A 10,912-nucleotide genomic window follows, 5' to 3' on the forward strand; every position below is an offset into this window, starting at 1 on the left:
AGACGCATTCCTTACCGTCGTTCACACTTCCTAAATTAATAAAACTTGCACAACAAGGCATATTGTATTCTTGTTATTATTTTCTCCGTTTGCCGACATTTTAAATGCGAAGACTTATCATCCTTGACCAGCTGGCTTCTTCATTTGCCTTTTCCTAACTGGCAAAAACCATGCTTTTTATATATATATATTATATATATTTGTATATATGAAGAAGCATGAGAAGGCCGGGAAGCATTCTCTTCTGAAACTGGTTCTTGCCTGAATCACAGTTTCTTCGTCAATATGAAGGTAAACGCAAAACTCTCCCTCCCTCCCTCCCTCCCTCTTCATTTCTTCATTTTGCAGCTGTGCTAAACTTTCTTTGTCGGTTGAATCCATATTCGATCTGTCCTGTTTGATGCTCTTTGTTCTCTCTCTCTCTCTTTCTCTCTCACACACACACACCTTATGTACTGCCTCGTGTTTGGGTTTAGAATTCTGCTGTAAATAATAATCTCTCTAAGCTTTTGTTGTGATAAGCTTTGTGAAACGTGATTGCAGCAAAAGATATCGATGAAGGTGCAAATGTACTGCCAGAAATGCCGAGCAAAAGCCCTCACGGTTGCTGCTGGAACGAATGGTCAGTGACAGCAGTACGAATCACACACACACACACACTCTCTCTCTCTCTCTCTCTCTCTCTCTCTCTCTCTCTCACATTTTCTTTTCTTTCATAAAGCTTCTTTAACAAATTAATTGCGGAATTTCTGACAAAAATCTAAATAGAGAGAAAATGATGTGAGAAATTAGATAGAGAAAAACCAGTTCATGATAAAAATTTTTTCTCTCAATTTAATTTGTGAAAAATATTTGACAAAAACAAAAAATTGATAATAAAAAATTAAAAAATAAAAAATCATTAAGCTTCTCTCAAATTTATTCAAGAAAAGATTTCTTTTAAAAAAATTCATTGAGTTTTCTCAAATAATATTAAGAGCAATGTTCTCTCAAAAAAAATTAAAAGAACTTTTTCTCAAATCAAGTCAAGAGAAATATTCTCTCGGCTTTTCTTTTTTAAGAGGAAGTTATTGAAGAAAATTTCTTTCAGGTTAAGTCGAAAGAAATGTTTCTCTCTCAAAACAAGTTGCAAAAAAAGTGTTTCTCAAATTATTTAAATTTATATGAGAGAAATTTTAAAATTTCTCTAAGACATTTCAGAGAGAAACTTTCTCTGCAAATCTATCACAAAAAAATTTTAAATTTTTCTCAAATTTTTTTAAGAGAAATATAAAACACATTATATATATATATATATATATATTATTACTTAGTCAATTATCATATTATGTATTTATTGAATAAGATGGTCCAAAATGTGACAAAAAGTAAAGTAATCATAAAAAAAGGGGGGGGTGAGACTAATAGAGATTAGGTCTAATGTTATAATTGATGAACCAAATTTAAATCACTTCTCAAACCTAAAAAGCAACAGGAAATGGACATTGAAAAACATGATAGGGTGTTAATAAACTAATTATTAGGGTATATAGAGAGAGAATAGAATTATCTTAAAGTTATTATATAAATATAATATATATCTATATATATATGATATGATTTATATAATAATATCAATATTAATTTATCATATATATATATTCACTGACATTTATAGCTATAAGGTTGCTAAAAAATTTATCTATAGAATTCAGTTGAATTATATTTCACTTTTTCAATTGAGAAAAAATATTAATATAATCATATTTATAATATAACTTATGTAGTTTTAAATATACAAAATTAAGTGATATAATAAATAATATTAAGCTGTCATCTTATTGATTGCAAAAATAACATGCAAGCATAATGCTTTGATTCAACTTTTTGAGAGGCTTGCTAAACAATTTTTTTCTCTTTTGTATGCAAAAACATTTGACCACTTACTGAGTAAAAAAAAATTTTCAAAATTTCTCTTTAGTGACAATAAATTATTACTGCTAAAAGTATTTTTTTAAAAAAATAAAAATTTAAACATAATTATAAATTATATTAATAATTTTATAAAAAATATTTTTAAAATATTTAAAATTAGAATTGAAAAAGATAAAATTAAAAATAAATTATATAAATTAAAAGTATTTAAAGATTAATATGATTTAATTTTAAGTCAAGTTAAATTAAATAATATATTATATAGTTACCGACTAAATTATTAAAAATTTAAAATTATTTTGAGGTCTAATAATTAAAATCATTTAAAAATATGCTATATGATAAATTAATTTTTTTAAATAAAATAATATAAGCTTTATAAAAGTGTATATAACATTTATTTAATTTTTTAATTTAAGACATAAAATTTATTGTACCTTAATTGGCAAAAAAGTAAGTACCAAAAGCAGAGCCAAGTCATGCGTTCTATTGCAAGATAAACATATATTTATAAAATAAATATAGGCATGATGTAGCATGAGTATGGCAAGTGACATGCCGCGTGGCTAACATATAGGAGGGATAAAAAATTTAATTTTTAATATATTATCTAAATCTTTTATAGAATTTCTCTTGATATATTCCGTGATAAATATCTCTTGAAACATTTTTGATAGAAAATTCTCATGAAAAATTTTAAGAGAAATTTTTTTTAAATAAATTTGAAAAAAGTTTTTCTTAAATTTGCTGAGAGAAATTTTCTCATGTTATTTCATGAGAAACATTTTCTTTAAATTAATCTAAGAGAAATTATTTCTCTCAAAAATTTTGAAAGAAAATAAAAATTCTTATAAATTTTAATTCACTTAAATTTTTTGAGAGAAAATTGAGAGAAATCTCTTTTCTCACAATTTTTCTATTTTTCTCTCAATATAATTTTAAGAGAAACGTACCATTTTGTTGTAGTGATATATATATCTATATATATATATATATATCTGTATGTATGTTATATATGTAAATAGATGGAAATGATTGAATATGCAGGAGTGGATTTTGTGGGGCTGGAGGGGGAAGAGAGAGACAAGGTTGTGGTGGTTGGGAATGGAGTGGATGTGGCCAAGTTGGCGAGCTGTATGAGGAAGAAAGTTGGTCACACTGTTCTCATTAGTGTTTCCGAGGTCAAATAATCGCACAAACATTATATATAATATATATATATATATATATGCTTCTGAAGATGGTGAGAGAGATGAAGAGGCCGGGTCAGTTCAACCCCAACTTATCCATCCTTTCGTCTTTGAGATATATGTTCAAATTTTCATTAATATAATAATAGATTAGTTCAGCTATATGACCCTTGCAATCAATTAATATCATATATACATTATAACCCAACAAGCATGGGTGATTTTAATGTATTAGATTTGGAGGAGGAATGCATACCTATAATGCATGCCAAGTGATATGTTGAATGCAGGAATTTAATCATAGGGTTGGATTCAGTTCCTGGATTCACAGCAACTGTAAAGAAAAGAGAGAGAGATTTTAACTGGGAGAGAATATGAGAGACTATTTCTTGGAAACGATTCACATCCGAAACGCAAAAATACACACACAGCTTTTTTTAAACTCTGAATTGATCCCCATTTATGCGTAGGTTTCGGATGTGGGAGTCCCCCCCCCCCCCCCCCTCCCAAAAAAAAGAAAAACCGATCCCTCTAATCAAACAAATTGAACCATGGGAGATTTGCATACAAAGACCCAAGGAATATTATGCTTAGAAACCTAAACTTTTTATATTCATAATAAGCCCCATGAACTTATATAGTGGGCCAATCCGTCAACGGTGAATAATTCAATATAATGGAAAGGGTTATGATCATTTAAATATAAGATTTTGGGTTCGAGACTGTTATAAACAAGATCCTTACAAGAGATACCTATTTTTGAGAATAGTCAGTAATCTCCCATCAAATCTTCCTATTGTACATTTGAAGAGGTGCATTGGTGTGAGCATGATGGCTTCAGTTCTACGCCTGCTTCAATTATTCAATGTTACATTATCATCAAGAGTGATGATGAGTGTGTGTGTGTCGTGGAAAATTATATCATCAGGCTTCAAAATCTTTAATCAAGAGGATACAACTCAATTACTTACCCATTGAACCAAACATATTGTTCTTTAAAAGATTTATCTATACCATGTGAACATTATGAAATAAGTATTCTAACTTAATGGTAAGTAGATACGCTTTTAGTGTTGTTAATTTAGAGAGCTTGAGAAAAATCACTGTCAACAATCTGACATGGAGCTCTGGACAAAAAATTTCTTTATTAAATGATAAACTGAGTCAAGTTACACATTGATCAGGGACACATATATATAGCCTTGAACAAAGCACATAATACATAGCAGAACACTTGGAATCCTTAACAGCCAAATATAATAACAAGAGGGAATATTCTATATATACAACTAACAGTGGCAATATATTGCTTATAAATTGTGAATAAAATAACAAATATAACTCTCTAACTCCCAACATTGGATTGAGCCATTGGCACCGTCGAGCAATTTTCATGCCAAAAGCCGATATGGATAGCAATTTTCAAATATTAATATGCTTTTAGGAAAATTTCGGAAACTGTTGACAAAAGTCCATTTAAACGAAAACGCAAAAATTTGCCGGTTCCAAAAAATTAGGAGCCTGCAAGTTTATCGAACAAGGTCCGTTCCTTGGGCTTCACCCGAAGTGGGCCGATCTGTGGGCCCTGAGTGGATCCATAAGGCCCAAAAAACTAGGCTCCTACGAGGGACCAAACAATCCGCTACCATTCGTTTCCTTTGCGTAAAGACGTTCCTTTGATTAATCAAATGGTACGAAGTATCTTTTGCCAAATAAGAAGTTGCAATGTTGTTGTCCCTGATCATGAAAATCTCGCGCACATATAACATATATGCCAGTTTCAGTTTTACTTATTAGGCTTTTGAAAAATATAATAGATTAAAACGTCCAAACTCAAATTTGGAAGAGAAAAAATTTCATTAATTATTAGAGTCAGTTTGACTATTTCAACTTATAGGTCTAATATAAAGTTTGGAGAGTTATTTTATGCATTACTCAGTTTTATTGGGTTATTTGCGCGCACAAAATTTTCATGGGAGTATTTGATCAATAATTAAAAATAATATGATGTAATTAACTTTTTATAATTTTTATAGAATGATTATAAATAACTTATATTAACCGCATGAAAGAATAATACAATAACAAGCAAAGACGTATTTCGCTGGGAAACATACATCCAATAATATGGTATAGATTGATCAACTTTTAGATTGTCTCAACCTTACATGTTTAAAGTTGTAAATACAAGCCAACCCACGTGTTGTGGCTCGGCAGGGCCAACAAAATAAAACTGCTGTTAACTCAAATTTTTTTTTGAAAAATATTTTCAAAGCTTTTTTAGAAATTTAAATTCAAATTGTTTCTATATTTCCAGAAAGTTATGTGATTAAATTAATTAACCCATAAACTTGCAAATATAGAAATATAACCTGTTTTACATAATTACTCTAAATATCAGCATAAAAATGATGAATCAATAAAAAAATCAAACCAAGTTCCAAACAAAACAGAGGCTATGATTAAAACAAATGCAAATCATTAACTTATTTTTCATTAAAATTAATTTTTTTTAAGAAAAGGGGCTAACATGGCTAGCTAGCTAGCTTGCTTTTTAGATGAGTTCGGTGATGTGGGCTATATCGATCCGGTTTTTATAAAGGTTGAAATTTTTTTAATTCAACTCATCACTTTTTTTGTGGATTTATCTATAGAGTACTCTAACCTATTTTCTCAACTGGACATGCAAAATTATAAACAATTGATATGGGGCTTCAAAAAGGTTCTTCCACAAACTGTGACAGCTACTAGCCAATGATTTTTTATAATTTTATAGAATTATAAACTAACTTATATTAAACATATGATAAAGAAAACAATATAACATAAAAAGCAAAACGTATTTGTGGGACAAATCGATCAACAATAATAAAAACATAGAACGTAGCTTTCGATTGTAACATCTTATATGTGCCATAAGTGGTCAACCCAAGCGAGTTCACGGTGGGCAGTGGCCCACTAAATAAACCCCCTGTTGTCCGTGCTCCGTTTGAAAAAATTCTAGGCTAGTCACTATTTTTTTTTTGAAAAATATTTTCAAAGCTTTTTTTAGAAATTTAAATTCAAATTGTTCTATATTTTCATAAAGTTATGCGATTAAATTAATTAACCTATAAACTTGAAAATATAGAAATACAACCTATTTTACATAATTACTCTAAATATCAATATAAAAATGATGAATCAATAAAAAATCAAAACCAAGTTCCAACAAAACAGAGGCTATGATTAAAACAAATGCAAAATATTAACTTCTTTTTTCATTAAAATTAAAATAATTAAAAAGGGGCTAACTTGCTTTTTAGATGAGTTAGGTGATGTGGGCTATCTGTGTGTTTGGAGAGTATAATAATCAATTTTTTTAATTAAAAATTTGGTTTTTTAGAAAATTACCCAAACTCTAGTTTAAGTGGGTAATCGATTTTATCCACAAAAAATCAATTTTTTTTCATAGCTGTGGAGGTGGGCTTCTGCATCGAATGAGAAGGGAAGAGAAAAAAACAAAATCTGATCAAAAAGCATGTGAAAAAATTATAAGAAAGGTCCAAATTAATAAAAATAAAATGAACTCTCTTCTTTTCTCTTTTTTTAATAAAATTCAAATTTTAAATCCTTAAGAAGTTTACTAATATAAGTTTCTATCAACTCCCACTCCACTTAACACTGCTATAAAAATAATTTAAATAAAATATTAATTGAAAAAGAAAATTAATTTAATTTAATTTAAAATTAAAGTCATTACAAAAATTATTATAAAGGTTTCGAGAGAGAGATTTTGTGTCATTTGTTACATTGCTATATTTTTTATGTTGCTAAAATTTCTAGACAATGCTTAACATCTTCGTTGGATATGGCTTACATTATGATGTTATTGAAAATTAACTTGTATATTATCATCTTCATTATTATTATAAAAATTAATGTTTGTTATTAAGAATTAAATCTTTCTCTTTTATTACATTTATTTAAATAAGATATATTGAGTTATTTATTTACATAAATTAAATGTTAATATTTATAGAATTTAAAATTTTTAATTAATCAGATATATAATTTAAATAAATATTTTACTTCTTAAATAAGATTAAAAAAATTTATAATATAAGATAAAAATTTATTAAGAATTTAATTTTAAAAAGTAATATTTTTTATGGTAATTTATACAGCTAAAATGATTCTAATTAAATTATCTAAACACTTTTAATTATGTTAAAATTAATTTTAGAAAAACTGTATCAAAATATTATGTTATAACTTAATCAATTATAATTAAAATTAACTATTTAATTAATTATATCCATTAAAATTCAAACGGATCCTGTATCAATCCGATGTTTACAAAGGTTGAAAATATTTCCAATCCAACTCATCACTTTTTTGTGGATTTATCTATTGAGTACTCTAACCTATTTTCTCAACTGGACATGCAAAAGTATAAACAATTGATGTGGGGCTTGAAAAAGGTTCCACCACAAACTTGGACAGCTCCTAGTCAATTGGATTCTTTGAGTAATAAAACAAATTAACTAATGCCCGTGGCCTGACACAAGTATGGTTAAGTTATGAGATTTTTTTTTTAACTATTAAAGACAATTCTATTTAATTATTGGGCACTAGATATAAACACTTCTCTCAATAAAGATTCTAACTGTAATTCCTCATATTATGAAGGACTAATTCTTTCCGTTAAATCCAATTCCATCAACATTAAGAGTCTCTAATTTGTATGACTCTAACTTAGGGTTGTTTAGTATTCAAAGGTTTGTGTGTAAGCCCTCTACTAGAGAGGCTGATTATGATATGTTGTGATTATTCCAGTTTCAATATAAATAGGTGTTATATGTTTCAGATTAAGAGACTCATGTATTGTCGTTTATCAGTTGATGAAGATTATGGCTTGAATTCTTAATTTTCAGTGTACATTGATATAGCATTAACCGCCAATCTCAATTGACGTATGTTATTAGCATCCAAAAATGTGCATTTATATTTTGGGAAAAACTTAAATACTGATTACTTAGCTTTATATATTTAATATATTTTTTTTCAATTAAATTAAGACAAGTAAATTTTAAAGTGTTAAAAATAATAATAATAAGAATTTATTATAAAATAAATATAATATATGAAAAATGTACATATATCAATTTAATTGAAAATAAGTATCTGAAATATATAAAACTTAAATATGCAAGTTTTTTCATTATCTTTCTCATTAGTTTTCTAGAATGGTTCTTCTAGCTGGCCCATCAGACAACTCTATGCCCACAAAGCTCTACCATGATGACAATAAAATCTCAAAAAAAAAAATAATAATAATAAATTGATGACAATTAGATTTTTGACAATTTTTTAACAATAATAATAAATATTAATTTAGGCAATTGTAAACAAAAATTTTAATTATAAATTGAAAGTTACTTCTAAAATTTTAATATCGCATTTCATCATTGTTTTATCATTAAAATCAAGCCTATTCCAGCTATTGTCACTTCCAACTCCTTTGACTTATATTAAATAATCAAAATGCGTCAAGATGCTTTGTTATTACTGTACATGAACCTCATAACTATTTCACATTAATAGATAATGAAAAACATGACTAGTCTTTGACAAAATGATGGTTTTACTCATGAAAAAATTGTTTAGAAAAAATATGGTCCCATCTTCCAATATACGGTGCCCTGGGGAGTATTGATCTCCCTTATAAAAGCTGTTTGAATGGAGGACGAAACTTTGGGATCGATATTTTGAATGCATAGTGAGTTCTTAATCCCAAAATGAAATATGTGTATTTATGTATTGAACCATTAGCCCATGTGGTTGACAATGGCAGCATAAAAAAAAAAAAAATTGATCACGCACAATATTTATATATTATTTTTATCATTCAAAAATAATTATTTTTGTTTATTTTTTAAGTAAAATATTCTGATCTCCCTCAATATTATTTTAATTACACATATCTCCTATATAATTTTTAAACCTATATAGATCTCTCCTAGCATGAATAGTTACACAATAATACAAATATATTCTTTACTTTTAAGATTTTATTTTTATTTATCCAACCATTAGCTGATAGTTAAGTTACATAAATTAGATCAAAATACTCTTATTTAAATATAAATATTATCTAAAAATCATTCAAATTACCCAAAAAATTTAATGCATATATTTTTTTACTTTTTATTTTCATATTTTAAATTGTTGAGCTATGTAAATGTATTTATTTAATATTTTTTAAAAAATTAAATAAATAAATTGGTTAAAACAATATCTGAATAACTGTTAAAAAATATTAAGGAATTAAGGATTTTTTGGCCAAAAATAAAATAAGGATTTAATATAAAAATTATTCATTTTAATTTATGTTTATCTTTCCTTAAATTTGATTAATTTTGACACAATTTTTACACTATTTTATTTAAATGTCAAAAAATTTATAATTATTTAAAATTTTTAAAAGTGGGAGAGATGGTAGACAGTTAGCTTAAGGACAACTTAATAATTTTAAAATTTTCACACATAGTTACAGATAAAAAATTGAATATTTTAGAATATTCAACAAAATATTTCTAACAATGTTAAAAATTAGAGTAAAATATAGGTTTCATTCCAACAAAACGGAAAGGATGTCACTTTATTTTAATCTTATTTTTTCATTTAAGAAATAGATAATATTATTTGTTGACAAACTACTTGTTATAAGAATTTTATTGGTATTATTATTGTTAGTTATAGGAATTTTAGGCCGTGTTAACTTGTCCTGAGTTTGGTTTTACCTTCACGAAAACAAATTGCGAGGTACGCTTTCACCCAGTAATTAGGCTTATTTTGCTTGGTCTATCGTAAGATTCATTCCGTGACAACTGACAACGCAATCTTCAGCTACACTTCCACTTCCAGAATCTTCCAAACAACACAATTTTGGTTTATTACCCATCATGTCCTAACATGCCGTCAACTAATGTTTCATCAATTATTTTTTTCCATTTTTACTATTATATTTTTTAATTTTATTTAATATCTCAATAAATTGTTTGTTGATTGGATCTTGATCACGAACACGTTTACTGTTGAAATATATTTATACATTTGCTCGAAATCTTATGCTCTTTTTGCATGGAGAAAATCCTGAAACTAGCCATATAAGCTAGGACAGATAAGAGGAGTTTGTGGGTTCTTTCATATATATATATATATATATATATATAACCAAACTCTATCAAGGATGCAGGATCTAGTGTTAGTTTATTATTAGACACTGACAGTATAAATTTAAAATGATTTGATTATTTTTCTCTCTACCCACATAATTAATATGGAATTAAAGATAAATGTGAAATATTGAGTTAATTTGTATGGTGTCAATCTCCCTTGAATTGCATGGAGTACACGATTAAAGAAGTCTTCGATTACCAAAGTTGAATTAGACATGCAACTGAGCTAATACATGGAACGAGGACAAAAACTAAGATTAAAGTGGTGGCCTTTGTGTCTGCCATAGGTTTTCTTTGGCTTAGACACACCAATATAACAAGACACATTACCCACTTTAATTTTCTCCGTACAAGATTGGAATTATTAGACGATATCGCAAATTACGGTTCATGATTATGTGTCCAACGAAACAATTTTCTCACTGAAAGTGCAATTAAACAAATGAAAATATAATCTAAAGTAACAATTTTCTTATTATTATGTGTGTATACGTACGCATGTATATATAGTTCGATCAGGTTGTAATAATATCTATTTCAACGTTTTCAAACGACTGAAAGGGATAAAGTAGGTATTTCCTTTTT

The 10,912-nt window shown here is 27.3% G+C and overlaps 1 protein-coding gene across 1 annotated transcript; it reads left to right on the forward strand.

Annotated features, from left to right (window-relative positions):
* The first annotated feature begins 228 nt into the window (after positions 1-228).
* Positions 229-3,414, forward strand: LOC129284870 (heavy metal-associated isoprenylated plant protein 47-like). Its single transcript, XM_054920365.1, has 3 exons — positions 229-291; positions 544-622; positions 2,962-3,414. Exons 1-3 carry the CDS (start codon positions 286-288, stop codon positions 3,102-3,104), a joined length of 228 nt encoding a protein of 75 aa, XP_054776340.1. The 5' UTR covers positions 229-285; the 3' UTR covers positions 3,105-3,414.
* The last annotated feature ends 7,498 nt before the right edge of the window (positions 3,415-10,912 follow it).

The sequence above is a fragment of the Prosopis cineraria genome, unplaced genomic scaffold (genome assembly GCF_029017545.1).
Source record: "Prosopis cineraria cultivar Desert tree isolate PC_DT_omini unplaced genomic scaffold, ASM2901754v1 PC11, whole genome shotgun sequence".
NCBI classification, from domain to species: domain Eukaryota; kingdom Viridiplantae; phylum Streptophyta; class Magnoliopsida; order Fabales; family Fabaceae; genus Prosopis; species Prosopis cineraria.